This window comes from Triturus cristatus, chromosome 12, assembly GCF_964204655.1.
Source record: "Triturus cristatus chromosome 12, aTriCri1.1, whole genome shotgun sequence".
Classification (NCBI taxonomy): Eukaryota; Metazoa; Chordata; class Amphibia; order Caudata; family Salamandridae; genus Triturus; species Triturus cristatus.
Genome location: NC_140595.1, coordinates 529,315,884 through 529,331,386, shown reverse-complemented (window position 1 = coordinate 529,331,386; position 15,503 = coordinate 529,315,884). Strand labels below are relative to the sequence as shown.

The 15,503-nt window shown below is 44.2% G+C and overlaps 1 protein-coding gene across 1 annotated transcript in view; it reads right to left on the bottom strand.

The window, feature by feature from the left end:
• Positions 1-15,503, bottom strand: part of BBS2 (Bardet-Biedl syndrome 2) — a 263,238-nt gene that overhangs the window by 138,536 nt on the left and 109,199 nt on the right. The window contains exons 5-6 of the mRNA XM_085638719.1: positions 14,252-14,479; positions 2,694-2,819 (exon numbers count right to left, since the gene is read on the bottom strand). Coding sequence (XP_085494845.1) covers positions 2,694-2,819; positions 14,252-14,479 — 354 coding nt within the window. The remainder of the gene's footprint in view (positions 1-2,693; positions 2,820-14,251; positions 14,480-15,503) is intronic.

Genomic DNA, 15,503 nt, shown 5'->3' with positions numbered 1-15,503 from the left:
CATAAAATCTAAAATATTTTACAAACAACGTCTTAAAATGTTATTAGAATAGTTTCAATTACATCCCATCTTCCTGCTGGGAAGAATATTCCACTGAAAGGTGGGAATGTCAAACTGTTAATGAAAAGAATAAAAATCGTATTTCATTTTAAGATACTCAAACTATAATTGTGCCAACGAGAGCAGCAGTCTCTGACTAGCTAAGACTTGACAATAACTGGTGGAGCAGAACCCTACTTTAGGGACAGAGAATCATTAGACTCCTCTGGGGAAGGGTGGTTAAGTTGGTAGGACAAAAACCTCAGTTCCCACAGTTTGGGTATTTGAATATGCAACTCCGACCAAAGTGGAGTCATATGGGAAGAGGTGGGAATAAACCTGGGATGACTAAAGGGGGGGGAGGTACAAACCTATGATGGAGAGCAGGGACACTAACCACAACAGGGTGAAGATGACAAAGAATCTAAGCTATGACATAGGGGCAGAAATCTAGTCATGCTGGTGTATGGTTTGGCGCTGAAGCCATATCTAGCCATATATAGAGACAGGTAAAATGTTCAGAATATGTCTAACTACATGCAAATGTCTCAAACTTTTAGGGACAAAAAATATTGTAGTTTGCAGGGAATGGTGAAAATGTGCATTAGCCTATCTGCCTAGATCCTCGGTGTTTGTGCCCCTCAGAACAAAGGTGCATACCATAATCAGGAGATAGGAGAGAGCACCCAGTGGGTTAACCGAACCCAAACCAGCTTCACTACTGTCCTGAAAAGACTCACTATGCAGGTTCTACCTTGCCTGCAACTTAACAGATGTGCCAATGCAATGAATTCTTGTTTCTAACAGAACGAGTTATGTAGCTACAATATTTTGATAAGTCCTGCTGGGTAGTCCTACTTTATCAGCCTCAGTCATTCCACCTTCGTCTGTAGTGCTTCTCTATGTTTTTTTCTTTTCAAGGAACGTAGCCAACCTATTCTGAAGGTAATTTTCAAATTACCATAATTTGTGGGATATTTTCCAAATGTTGAGAATCTAAAAGGACATTTTAAACCTTTGAATTTGCCCTAAAACCTCGCAGTGCAGGTATGAATTGTCCGTAGCTATAACCGTTGACTGGGTGGAAGGAACACAAACCTTTCCTGGAAGAAGAATAGTACGAACCTCATTTGGACAGAAGAACCCCACCCTGGGAAAAGGAGGGTTGCAGTCTCAGGAGTAAAGGCTGTGTTAGACGTCGAAAGTGCTAATCTTAGCTGGGTAGAAAGACATCAGAAGTAGTTGTTTAAATGGAGTACAAGCCAAGGCTGAGCAGATGTGACACAAACCTAGTCTGTACGCAGTTTTAAGAAGCGAGGATGGACAGTGGGGGAAAATAACAGGGTGCATAAGGAGTAAACCTTGGTACGGTAGAGGGACAGTGAACCCTCATTTGATCAGAAATGTCCACACACATCTTCTGGTTGGTGGATATAGACCCAGTCTGAGCAAATCTAACAGCAGAGAGTGGAGCAAAAATAAAACTGTGAAGAGTCTACAAACCTCAGCAAACAGAGATCGAGCTGCCAAACTCATTTGGAAGGATGGGACATAAATTGTGGTTGGCTGGAAACGATTCAAACCTCTGATGCTTGAAGAACAGCATAAACATCTTTGGTGCTTCAAATGTTGTCGGAAATAGCAGTGCGTAAAGCTGCCAGGGGTACAGGAGGCAAAAATGTGCAAAGTGAAGAGGACTGAAGACAGTTCTACATTGTGGGGGAGATGCAAGGCACATTAGTGTGTGCAGAGCTCCAAAATCTATTATAATCACTAAGTCATTAGCAAAGAGCTTCAACGTGTTCTTTTGTGATAAATACATAATTTTACACATTTGGACAATGAATGGAAATATGAAAGCCCTAAAGAAAGCATGAAACAAACATACATTGCAACTGTGATTGGGTGTTCAAAAACAGCTAACCTCACTATCTGTCCTTTCTCACACTCCTTTTCCTTTCGCTCCAAATTAAAAGGGCAAAATGTATTATTTTCAACAACGTATTTACTACCATCTTTATCAATATCCCTTCTTCAGGTGTCCTGTAACAACACAGCTAATAACTAACCAACTGCTAACATGCCATATCCTACCTCTCCCTCCATAGAGATTTTAGACATGACAGGATGACAAAGATATGCAACACCAAAGCCATAAATGACAAGAGCGTTCACACTGCCCCAAACCAAATGTTAACCATCCTATTTCCTAAACAGCGACTTATAGATATGGCGTGCTCTAGTGAGCCTCAAGAAGGGCTTCACCTCTAGGTGTAAAGTATGCCACACTCGCAAATAATTCATCATTGTCTCAGAGTTTCCGAACAAGTGCTTGGACACCGACTCAGCAGATTTTACAGTTTTGCTGGCTTGAGATGATCAAGGACTGGGTGTCTGATTCACTCGATCCCTAAAAAATGGAATTCCCATAAGTAACTTTGTTTCCATCGGAGGATGATTGTTGTGCAATTAAGGGACGCAAGGTATTATATATGTTGAATATTCTTCTTTGCAATATTTTTTTTACCATGAGTTTAACAGAGTTGCACAATATGTCAAATATTTGCCCAAAATTGGTTTGTCGCAGATGAGACTTTATTACCAAAGAAAATCATGACCAATGTAAATAATGCTAAGGAGACTGAGATCCTCACCGTCCAAAAAAGATCATTTCCTTCATAGTCAAAACCTTGCAGAGCACAGTTTCCACCGATAATTGCAAGAGGCGTTGGCAGATCGCCCAAATTCCCAAGCACAATTGCGTTAGCTCCATCTGTGATCTAAAGGAGGAATTCAAGGAAAAATAAAAACAAGAATACAGGCTAGGCAGACATCACTAGAATATACAGAAGCGAGGAGTAATTACAAAACAAATAGAAGTTATTACAGAAAAGAGAGACAACTGGTGTTGACTGGCGCGTTGTAAATGTGCTAAAAGTGGTAAATAGAGAAAAGGCAGCTCAATTGATATAGGTCAGAACCATCACATGGATGAAGTAGCAAATGTACTAAAGTTGCCTGTGGTCAGGTTGAGATACATGTGTGATCTCCTTGTGTGGTGTATAATAACCACTGTATGCCTCAGCCCTCAATTGCTTGTTAAGTGATTTGAATGATATCCAACATGGCATCAGCTGAAGGTGTGCTCTGCCTGAAAACAGATTACCAATAGCGGCACAGAACAACAAGTAACTTAATCTAACATTCAAAGCATGTGGAAAGAAATCAAAGCACTGAGAATGGTCGCTTTGCAATCTAAACTGAGTGTGTCCCCTAGTGTTTGTGTACTGGAGGACATTTATTTTATTTTGAGAGTTTTATAAAGCGCATACAAAATCAAGGGTATCAGAGTGCTGCATAGCAAGAAATAATAACGAGTTACATAACAGTCTCAAGCAGCAAACAAAAAAAGAAACAAAAAAAACATAGAAGCTGCATCAAAAGTGTTAAGCAACAATGTTAGTCATTCAAAATGCAGCAGCGAGGCTGGCACTACAAATCCCTTTCCAAAGTTCCATTGCAGAGGATCCGCTGGAGGTCCATTAGTTACCAGTCGGAAAATACATTATTTTCAAAGCTTTACCCATTGTGTACAGGGTCGATTATCAGATTGGTCCCAAATTTCGCTCTGATCATTTTGTCCCCTACTTCCAATTGAGAACGCTGAGATCTGATGCAATAATCTTCTTTCAATCCCAAAGTTCAAGATACAAACTAAGGGGCAGATCTACGTCTGTCCTTGGAGCAAAGGAATCTTTTAAGCAAGCTGCTAACCTTACCACCTTCAGAAAGCTCATCAAAACCTGGCTTTTCACTCAACCTTAAGTGTTTATTTCTTGGAGGACAGGCTTTCTATTTCACTTATTTTTACAGCCGAGAGGCCTTTTGGGGTGGTTGTTGAGCTTTACAAATGTCAATTTCATTCATTAATTGTCTGGTTTTACATTGTGTAATTCAGCCACTAGATGTAAATGATTTGCCTCCCCTGCACCCACCTTAACGCTCCAACCACCACCCCGCCACCCTGCTTCCATCAAAGCGGCCCAGGCCATGCTAAATTTGTAAAAACAAAATTAAGTGCCAGGGCTCTCTTCAGGAGGCTACTGCAACTTGCACCCCAGACTGCCCCTGCCAGTGCTGCCAATGATGGTAATACCACTACTAACCATCACACTGCTACAAGTGTGACAATTTGGATAATTTCAGGTCCCTAAAGTCGTAAGAATGACTTGAGCGGCACACTATTGCCTCTTGACTCTGAATACTCCAGTTGCCGGGCTTTGCAGTTCGCCGGTGCCGGAGCCGGAGCGCCAAACGCTAGACGCCGGAGATCAGAGATCAGAGTGAAAGGAGGCTGCTCTGCTCTGCTCCGTGATTCAACCGCCCGGATTCACCCACCCGTAGCTTACGCAGTCTGCCCGCCGCCCGCTGCACTGGGCATCGTTGAGCTCGGGGCAGGGGCGCTGCTGGGGGGTTTCTCCGCTGGTGGTGCCCGCGATCTCGCTGTTTGTCGCCTGCCACATCCGAGCTGCACAGGAGCGGTCGGATTTGGTTCCAGCTGGTGTCGGCGGCAGCGTCGTTGTGGAGGAGGGTGCAGGAGCCCCAAAGGCCCTTAAGTACTTCCCCCCCCCCCCTCCGCGGCGGCAACGGCAGGAGAGCGTTAGGAGGCGGTGTGAGCTGAAGCAGCTGGAGCGGCCAGGGTGGGAGCTGCGATTTCCCCGCAGAAGGAGGAAGCGATGGGGAAGCCACAGGAGCAAGCTACAAGAGCAGCCCAGGAGTGTGTGTGTGTGTGTGAGCTAAAGGCCAGTGGCCACAGGTCCCAGGAAAAGCTGTGCATTGAGGAGAGCAGAGGTGAGCAGAGAGAGCTGGGGTATATTCTGGAAATATCTGTAAAATCCGCGTCACATTGTGGGACCACCCTTGAGCATGTGATTGTATTCAAGCAAATCAGCTTTAAAAAAAAAAAACTATTATCCTTACTCTCAGTTCTTAAATGCGTACCGGCTCACAAACATTTAAAATAGTACATTCGGTGGTCTCTCTCTTCAAAAAGCAAACACTCCGCAATACTCTGCTCTGTTCCCAGAACCATCTAAATCGTTTGCCGTTGCTGGTTAGACTCCACAGTCCGTTAGAGTGTCGGCCCAAAACAATCGACAAAAAACAGATATGCGGTCAGGGAAAATAAGAGGAAGGGATAAGAAAGAAGAACACCCCCCCAGCCCCAGCCAAAAATGGAAAAGATGAGGACAAGGAAGGAACTTTGACCGATATCACAGCTCAAAAGCGTAACCCTTCCGATATGTCCTCGGTAGATTTTGGCACACAAAATATAGAGGGCATAGATGTAACAGATGTAACTAAAGCAGGAGGAGCACAGCATGAGTGTGGACCAACAATTGATGTACCATACTTTATGGCAAAAGCCTTGGAAACAACAGAAACAACTTCTACAGAGGCAGCCTCACAAGCTAAGTGCATCAACAGTAAGAAGGCAAGCCGCACAACCCTGAATAGTCATAACTCCTGCCCAAATAGCAGTAAACGGGCATTGATAACGGACTTCTTAAAAGTTGCTACTAAAACAACGGAGGAAATTCGGAGTCGTCACGTTACGAAAGCAACCAATCATACTAATTCAATAAAAAACGATAAAGCCTTACAAAATAAAAAGGAATAAAACTTGACCCCACCAGGGGATAGAAACACAATAAATACTGAGGCAGAATGGAAAGAAAAGAAAAATGTGGGTTTAGGTATTTCGGGTGATGAAAATCAAGAAAACCAGAGCCTCCAACAACTATCCCCTAAAATATTCTGCCCCCTGGAGATCCACCAAAGGAAAAATTCCGAGGTAATCGAGGTTCTAATTCATCACCATCAATCTCACCCGGATTCTCCATACCAGTCTCAAGAACACCAATCTTCACCAGGACATAGTGGTCACAATAGCCATAGCAACCAAGTTCATCATCATATTAAAAGTAATTCAACATACCAGTATAATAAAATCACCTCCAGTTCTGTGGGCACGTTCGATCCACAGAAGGGGGGCTATAACCCCACTAGTCAGGGGATAGCCAATTTAAGTTTTGACACCCAATCCCACGCCGATCCATTCTCCCATACATCGGAAATTGTAGAATACCTTTGGCAGGATAAACAAAATGATGCACCGAATTGCCACTCAAACTACACGGGATCAGCCTCCAAGATATCATTTAATCAAAACAAGCATTGGCATAGCCAATAGGTCTCGCTTTTGGGAACTTCTAAGTATTTAGTTATGCAGCACAATATCCTTGGTGCAACAACAACTGTTGCATGGCTAAATACGTATAAGGTCCCAAAGGCGTGACCTATTGGCTATGCCAATGCTTGTTTGTTGTTAATTGCGCCCTGCATGAGGTTATAAGTCTAGCACACACTGCTACCTAGAACAGCACTTGGACTTCCAGAGAAAGAGAGATTAGGAAGATAAACAGGGAGGCGGTATCCGCTCCCACTGCAGCCCGGGCCACACTCAGAGGAAGGAAGCTGAAAGCGGTTGTAATTTCATCTTGAATCCTGAAAAACGTAAACTTTTCTATCTTATATTAACCTAAAATACCCCTTAGTAGCAACGTTTCTTTAAGTTTTCTTTCACAGCTGTTTATTACTGATATGGCTTAGCACTTTGATGCACACTTGGGTCACGCCAATTCACATCCCAAAATGAACAAATAAATAGAGACATGAAGGCTGAGAGAGGGCTACAGAAAGCAAGAGATTGATACAAGATATATCTAGGAAAATAGAGAAAGTTCGAGAGAAGAGTGTGAGAAAATGGGAAATAGAACGAGTGAAAAAAACCTGAGAGGTACGAAGGGCGAATTGCAGGAGAGGGGAGAGAAAAAGAGCGCATCGAAAGAAGACAGATGAAGGGACAGAGATGGAGCGATAGATAAGAACACAGAATGGGTGCATAAATGAGTAGAGGGAAAGTAAGGAAAATAAGATAGAAAGAAAAGAGAAGAAAAGCGATGGAGTGTGACAAACCGGGAGCAGAAAGGGAAAAGGAGAGTGAGTGAATGCGGAATATAGCCTTCGAAGAAGGAAATGGTTACCTTTATGTAGAACGATAGAAAGGAAGGCAGATTAAGGGGGGCGTCAAGGTGGGGAAGACGGGGCAGAAGAAAAGAGAGCGGGGAGTCGCGGGTGAAAGAAATAGATTAACGGATATCCCGAACTGAACGAGATGCCAAATATATCGGAAACGTTCGGCTTACTTCGGAGAAGTTCCCGCATTGGCTTCGTATGGTTCCTCTGGGTTGCCGTCTCTTTTCGACATATTGTCCGCAGGACGTAGGGAACACACCGGGGAAAGGAAAGAACCCCGGCAGAGATGGGCGAGTGTTGATAGGGTACCTGGGTCGCTTGTATGCATGGAGGAGTCGGGAGAGAAGCGGGAGGTAATACATTAGATAATACATTCTGCGCTCATCTTACAGAGAAAAAAGCATGTAGAAATAGTGCCGGAGCGTAGAGTAACTCCTGCCACCTGAAAGTCAACAGATGTTTGGACGCCCCATTGTTAATTGGGCGCCGCGAGTAAACAACATTAGAGACAGGCTGCCCGAGTGTAAAGAGTGACTCCAGGCACCTGTAGGCCACCAAAATAAAATGTGCGATGTGAAAGAATTCAGCAGCGGGAAAATCGCGCTGGGAGAAACGCTTGTAGACCAGACCCCGGAAAACCTATGCAGCAGCAGAGATGAGTTCACAACCATATGTGAGGGATCATATGCACAGACAGCAAAGGGATTGAATCAAAAAGAATGCACAGTGGGTTGCTAACGCGTCTTTCCTCTCTCGGTGCGGCTCTCTGAATGAAACGCGAGCGCCCTAGGGGGAGGCGGGTATTTAGGAGCTGCACGTGATAACAAGGCAGGTACTTAATTAGTAATGCACGATTAGCACCTGTGGGCTAATTAGCTGGTCCGGGTGTACTGGAGCCCAGTGGCGGAGAAACCTATTACCCTCAATGCGTGGCGACTTGAGAAGCACCGATCACATGGAATGTATTGATTTGTAGTCCAATTAGGGTTATGCCAAAGACAATCCATCTATTGCCCAAAAATTGTGGTTTTTAAAAGAACAAGCATTGGACGCACGCGCGCCTCAAGTTTAAAAAAAAAAGAAAAACAAGCCCGGCGGAGCGTGGCGCGCGCGCGCTTGGGGGCGGGGGAGCGGACCCTTTGAAGTGCTCCCAAAAGGCGGATTCCATGGCGGCACGATGCGCGTGATTGTGCGCATGCTAGCCATGCAATCCGCTTTTTGGGAGCACTTTTGAAACCCGTATTCTATAGTCTCGCTTTGCGATCGCTTACGCGATAGCAAGGCGAGACCTAAAAAGGCATTACCCATCAAGTCCTCAGTTCGTGAGCGAACCATTCCCAGGGCAACTGCCCCACTTGGACACAGTGCCAACACAGCTCCATTAACATCTACTGTATGGCCCCACTTGCTAAATACAATGGATACAATCGGTAAAGCAATGATCTTACATGCAGACAAATTAGATACCCAAGTAGACCTCCTAAATATCCTTGCAATCCACGTTCAAGGGGGCGAACTAAAACTGCAAAACTTTAATGAGATGATCTTGAAGGTACAGCAAGACCGGGAAACCACTTTCCAAATGTGCCATTGCCATTGTACCCGAATAATTGACAAACTAGCCTCAGTTCCAACCATACTTACTGAATTACTGAATACAACAAGGGAAGTTGCAACGAAGCCCACAACCCCAACAAAGAAAGATAAAACAACAATATTAGAGCAAGAAAATGCTGCCACCAAGGGTATTAATCTGGAATGTCACAATTCTTCTGTAGGACAAAAAAGTAGCGAAACAGAATCAACACCCATACTGATTAAACTTACCGAGTCAACATTACCTACACTTAAGTGTTCCCGACAACATAAGCGCTCCGGATTCTCCATCTCAAAATCTACACAATAAATCGTTGGAAAGACAGCTAAAAGATCCTACGATTTTATCAAAGCGGGAGCGTAAAGGACTGAGAAAATCCAGAAAGCGAAAACAAACAAGTCAGTTATTAGATCAATCCCTGGCAACATCAATTCAAAATAGAACACTTCAAGAAGACATCGTAACCCATAGTAGCACGGAAGTAGTAACCCCCAAGGAGCAATCAACTTTTTCTCCAAATTCGCCTGTTATGTCCAATACCACAAACCAAAATACAAGGGAGTCGCCCCCGCCAAGGAAATTATATAGCTTATTCAAATCTGGAGCTGGGAAAATACAATTCAAAAACTCAGGCAACACAAGTATCAGTGAGATGCCTCAAGTCGGCAGTAAGGAAAACAAATCAGGGTGCGTTCAGCTCGGTTGAAGAAACCGGTACCGACGTAAGGCGACCAGCGGAAACAAATGGGGGAGGCGCAAACCACCAACAAAAAAATGAACCAGAACCATGAGATACATCCCAGACCTCCCGAGAGCCAATGGTGGCTAAATACACAGAAACGATCTTGGATAATGAATCGGAGTACGATCCCCCAGTTAATAACAAAATGGTCTTCGAACCACAATACGTCTCAAGGGGGAACGCACGACATATTAAATAGAAATGTCTTGCTAAAATTATTCCAAGCTCTCCCATCCCTAAACCACATAAACACCAACGACATTGAAAGTATTGAATTCAATCAAAACCTGAGTTTTACCGGTCAAGAAGTCACAATAGCCACATTTTCCAATAAATTGCACATCGACCTTATTTAGCAGCAGAAGGACACGTTTGCCAAATGGGGAATTGAGTTAAAAAAAGATAATTCCCCCTCGTTATCCCAGCCCACTACAACCACTCCCTAACACCACGAGTCTCCTAAAAGGGGCAAAAGGCCCGGATCATCAAAGTCAAATGAGGGATAAAGAGCGCCAGGAAAATCACTATCACTTTTGACTACCCCGAAGCCGGCAAGCTTTCGACCCCTTGGGAATTAAATAGAGAAGGCACATCCTTGGGAATGGCATGAATAACTTCAACACAAACCCCCCATTTACACCAAGGATGTAACATATGCTCCTGGAACGTGCACAGCCTTCATTCAAAATTAGAAGACCCAGATTTCATGGACTTTATTACACAATATAACATTCTTCTCTTTCAAGAATCTTGGCAGACAACCTCATCCCCCATAATAGGTTTTAAGGAATTTCTGAACCCAGCCAAGAGAGCCACCAAATATGGAAGAGCAAAAGGGGGTCTCTCTATTTTTATTTCTACGGAAATTCCATGGCAGGTTTCCATTATAGATTTAGATTGCTCCTGGATGTTGTGCGTCAAAATAGACATCCCGGAGACCTACACCCTGCTCATACTCAACATCTATATTCACCCTGCATCTAAACTAAAGAAGTTAAGAATTGAACAATTAATGACTTCATTAAAAACATTAAAACTTGCCTATTTAGATGCTGAAATCATTCTGTCGGGTGACTTTAATATGAATCTACAACATGATAGGAGTAAGGGCAAAAAGGGGCCCACACAAGCCCTCAACCGACAGGATACTTCAGGTAAGAAATGCGCATCTTGCTTGAAAGACCTTTCAATGTGCATACTCAATGGCCAAGGCACGGACGATCGGCCCGCAGCATACACTAGGATTACACAAAAAGCACGCTCTACTATTGATTATACTTTTACAGATTACAACCTTTTCCCGTACATCGCGAATTTTCAGATAAAAGATAGGGCGGAAAGTGACCACCAGCCACAATCTTTTTCGTTATTAATATCTTTCATAACCTCAGAGAAAGCAAAGGCGCTATCATCTTTAACGCAATGTTATAATTTAAAACGCCTCCGCGGTAATAAGAACAACATCGAGGCCATGGTAAGTACTTACACCAGTCTTTTGGAAAAATCCAATCCCGAAACATTAACCATAAAAGCTTGGGAGTCTTTTATTTACGAAATTAATAATACATTTTCAAAAAATGCCCATGCCCGCAAAGCTGGAAATTCAAAAGGGGCTGTCTGGTTCAACAATAATCTGAGGAAACAAAAACAACAACTAAATAAATACCTCAGACAATTACGATCTCGGGGACCCGAATGCCACCAGGAACTTCTGCTGTTAATCTCAAATACTAGAAAACAGCTAAAAAATGACATAAAACTCACAAAAAAAGAGCACCAAGAACATATTTGGGCCAAACTTCATTACGCTTGCAAATTGGGGGATTCCAGGCTTTTCTGGGAACAAATTAACCAACTAACCAATGGCCGGAATCGACATCATCATTCGGATATACTGGAGGCCACATGGAGAGCTTACATCGAACTCCTATACAATGGAGCTGCACCTCAATTGGCTCCAAACTGCGAATCACTAACAGTGAAGGAGGTGGGAGGCCGAGATAAAGTTATTGGTATCAAGAACCTCGAATCCCTTGAGGATTTAGTGCTGTTCCCAGAAATTCAAGTGCTAAAAATTATAAAGAACTTAAAATCTGAGGGAGCCCCAGGTCCGAACGGACTACCAAATGCCCTGTTTCGGCATGACCCCGCATTCTGGTCCCAAGTTCTGACTCCTCTTTTTTCCAAAGTCACAGCAGATTATTTGATCCCAGAGTCCTGGAGAGGAAGTATCCTTAATCCAATCTATAAGTCGGGTTCCCGTTCGGACCCCTCCAACTACAGACTGATTGCGTTGATAGACGTAGAGGCGAAAATTTACGCATCTAATCTCCTAGTAGAATTAGAGGCTTGGGTCAGTCTAAAAAACCTAATACCTCCCACACAAACTAGATTTCGGGCGGGGATGGGTACCCTAACTAACATCTCTGCGGTCACCCTTTTAGCTAATCAAGCCTACGTAAAATCAAGGCCCCTGTATGCCTGCTTCGTGGACCTTAAAGCGGCTTTCGACAAAGTTTCGAGAGCCTCTTTGTGGGCTAAGATGCAGGCTTGGGGGGGTCCCGTCCAGACTCTTGGAGGCCATTATCAACCTGTATTCTCACACCTGGGTGCAAATTAAGAAAGGAGACGGGTCCAGTGTAACCGGCAAGATCCCAACATCAAATGGGCTAATACAAGGTTGCGTATTAGCACCTTGTTTGTTCAACATTTATACGTCAGATCTTGATAAGTGCCTTCAGTCAATTTCAGCTGACGCCCCAAAACTGGGCAAAATACCAACGCCATGCCTTCAGTACGCAGATGACATAGTGTTGCTAGCACAAACACCAGCCGGCCTGCAGAAACTGATCACGGGACTAGGAGCCTACACCACCTTAAACCAACTTACGATCAACCATCAAAAGACCAAAGTCATGCGTTTTTCAAAATATAATAAAACATCGTCCAGGTATACCGTCTCCTAGAAATTGGGCGAACAACCATTAGCCCGCGTTATCTCTTACAAATATCTAGGCTTCTTGCTAGACAGCAAGCTTAACTTTAAACACATGGAACAAGGATGTATAAAAGCAAAACAGCTGTTGTTCGCCTTCAAAGTTCTGAAAAAAAAGCTCATAGGTTGCTCGACCGGTCACCTGCTACAAGTGATAACCGCAAAATGTCTACCCTCCATCGTGTATGGCTCAGAAATCCTGAACACTAAAGATGCCACTACCTTAAATACCGCACAATCCATATTTTCAAAAGATTGTACTCAATACCGTTACACATCTCACAAGACCAAATCCGTTTAGAATTTGGATTAAAAAACCAGATCATGGCCAGACAAGGTGCCTTAGTGAAGTACTACTGGAGGATGAGGGAGGCAGAAGATAATACTCTAGCCCACCGTTGTTGGGTTGAGCTTGAAAATCAAGCTTGACAAGCTAACTCGACTACGACAATCCTGCAGGAATCCTGGTCGGCGTTACAGCTAGAGGAGGTCTGGTCAATACCAGTAACGTATTCTGGATTCAAAAACGCGGTGAACACCGCAATTAAGAGGAACTCCCTACTAACTGATAAAAATACTTTTTCAAAAAAATACCACGCCTGGGCCGTGATACAGACATATCAGAGGCTAAAATCGCAACGGTATTTGACTGAACATATTTCTTATAATAAAAAGCATTACTTGATGTTGCTACGACTGGGATCATTCCCCTCAAAGGATCTAACCCCACAATGGAAATTCGTATGGCCATCAAAGGAATGTCGTCTTTGTGGTCAAGGGGAGGCGTCATTACTACATTTATTGTGTATATGCCCTTTTTTATTGAAAACACGCAAATCCATTCTTCGGGAGATTTTAAGGAATGAACAGATCAGAGAACATGTAGAGCTGCGGTCATTAGGTGTCTTGGAGGGCTCTCGACTCCTCTCTCCTGTAGCGCCATAAAATTCTGGAAAACAGCAGCAAAAGAACTGGACAAAATTGCTCCAAGCCAAGTAGCTATCATACAACCCGCTGGCTGACTTTTTAACTATGATCATGATCTTTTAAGGTTTTCTTTTTTGATTAATATATATTTTTTTTAAATGTATACATACACATATGCTCATTTGATGTTTAGAATCAGTATTTCATGATGGTTTGCCACCCTTTTACGATTTTTAAAGAATCAATAAAAGTATTTTTTGACTTGACTTGACTTGAGCGGCAGGTAATAGTCATTTTTTAGGTATATTGAATTAACACTTTACTGTTGTTGTGGTCATCTCTAAATTGGCCAGACAGTGTCACCTTGTGGCAAACTGTCACAAGCACTGGTGCTGACAATTAAGTGCTAAAGCTGAGCACGGGAAACCACCGGCTCAAATTAAGCACTGGACTGGGTCACAACAAAGACCAGACTTTTTAGCCCTTGGAAAATTGCTGCTTGCAACCCATGCCTACGAACATACCTCACTATTTGCTAGACGCACAAATAAAGTGTGCACAAATATGGAAATCTTGCCTGATCGGTCACAGCATAGACACGAGTAGGAAACTAAAGGAAAATCATACAGGAGATGGATAAGGGAGAGAGAAAAGAGAAACTGTGCAAAACGGATATGAAGGAAATCGACACAAATGAGTCATCGAATTGAACTTAAAATGGAAAAATCGTGTAGAATCAACTTGAAATCAGGACTTCGGACCGATAAACCATAGAACCCTAGCCAGCGCTCTGCATCAGGTACAGACCTGCTGAATGACTTTCATTTTCCTATCTAAGAGTATGTTATCTTACCTCTCTGTAAAACAAATCCGAATTGTTGTGCACATCGTAAGCCAGCACGTTGGTCTGAGTCCCGACCACAAGGGAGTCGTAGCCCAGCTGGGGATTGAGCACGCCGGCTGTCAGGCAGCTGACAGACTGGTTAATGTTGAGCAGAGACGTGTCCGAGTCCTGGGTGCTTTGAACCACACGGTGTGCCGCGAGGCGCTGCCCTCTCGTGTGGGGATTGTGAATAAAAACCTGCAAGAGAACAAATAACTATGGATTCAAATTTTGCACCATTTTTTACCATTTACAGCCGTAAATATGATTTTATCAGTTATCACATTTATTATTTAATTTGGCATAAACACTCAATATCGCTACTGCAGTACTGTTCTGCTTTTACACAAACGGTACACGTGTTTCCAGGTCTGAGGAGTTTTTAAGATGTGTTAACAGCAACACAGGTTTATGACAGGTGTGAAATACACACTGGACAGGTCATAAATGTTCCACAGCACTTACAACTGACATTATACGAGCGCTGCAAGTGTCAGCATGGAAACTGAAGGCCTGCACACCAATGCCAGGTCACCAAGCTGCCTCACACCAATGCCAGGTCACCAAGCTGCCTCACACCAATGCCAGGTCACCAAGCTGCCTCACACCAATGCCAGGTCACCAAGCTGCCTCACACCAATGCCAGGTCACCAAGCTGCCTCACACCAATGCCAGGTCACCAAGCTGCCTCACACCAATGCCAGGGCCCCAAGCTGCCTCACACCAATGCCAGGTCACCAAGCTGCCTCACACCAATGCCAGGTCACCAAGCTGACTCACAACAATGCCAGGGCCCCAAGCTGCCTCACACCAATGCCAAGGCCCCAAGCTGCCTCACACCAATGCCAGGTCACCAAGCTGCCTCACAACAATGCCAGGGCCCCAAGCTGCCTCACACCGATGCAAGGTCACCAAGCTGACTCACAGCAATGCCAGGGCCCCAAGCTGCTGCACTCCAATGCCAGGGCCCCAAGCTGCCTCACACCAATGTCAGTGCCCCGAGCTGCCTCACACCAATGCCAGTGCCCCGAGCTGCCTCACACCAATGCCAAGGCGGCAAGCTGCCTCACACCAATGCCAGGTCACCAAGCTGACTCACAGCAATGCCAGGGCACCAAGCCGCCTCACAACAATGCCAGGGCACCAAGCTGCCTCACACACCAATGCCAAGGCACCAAGCTGCCTCACACCAATGCCAGGGCACCAAGCTGCCTCACACCAA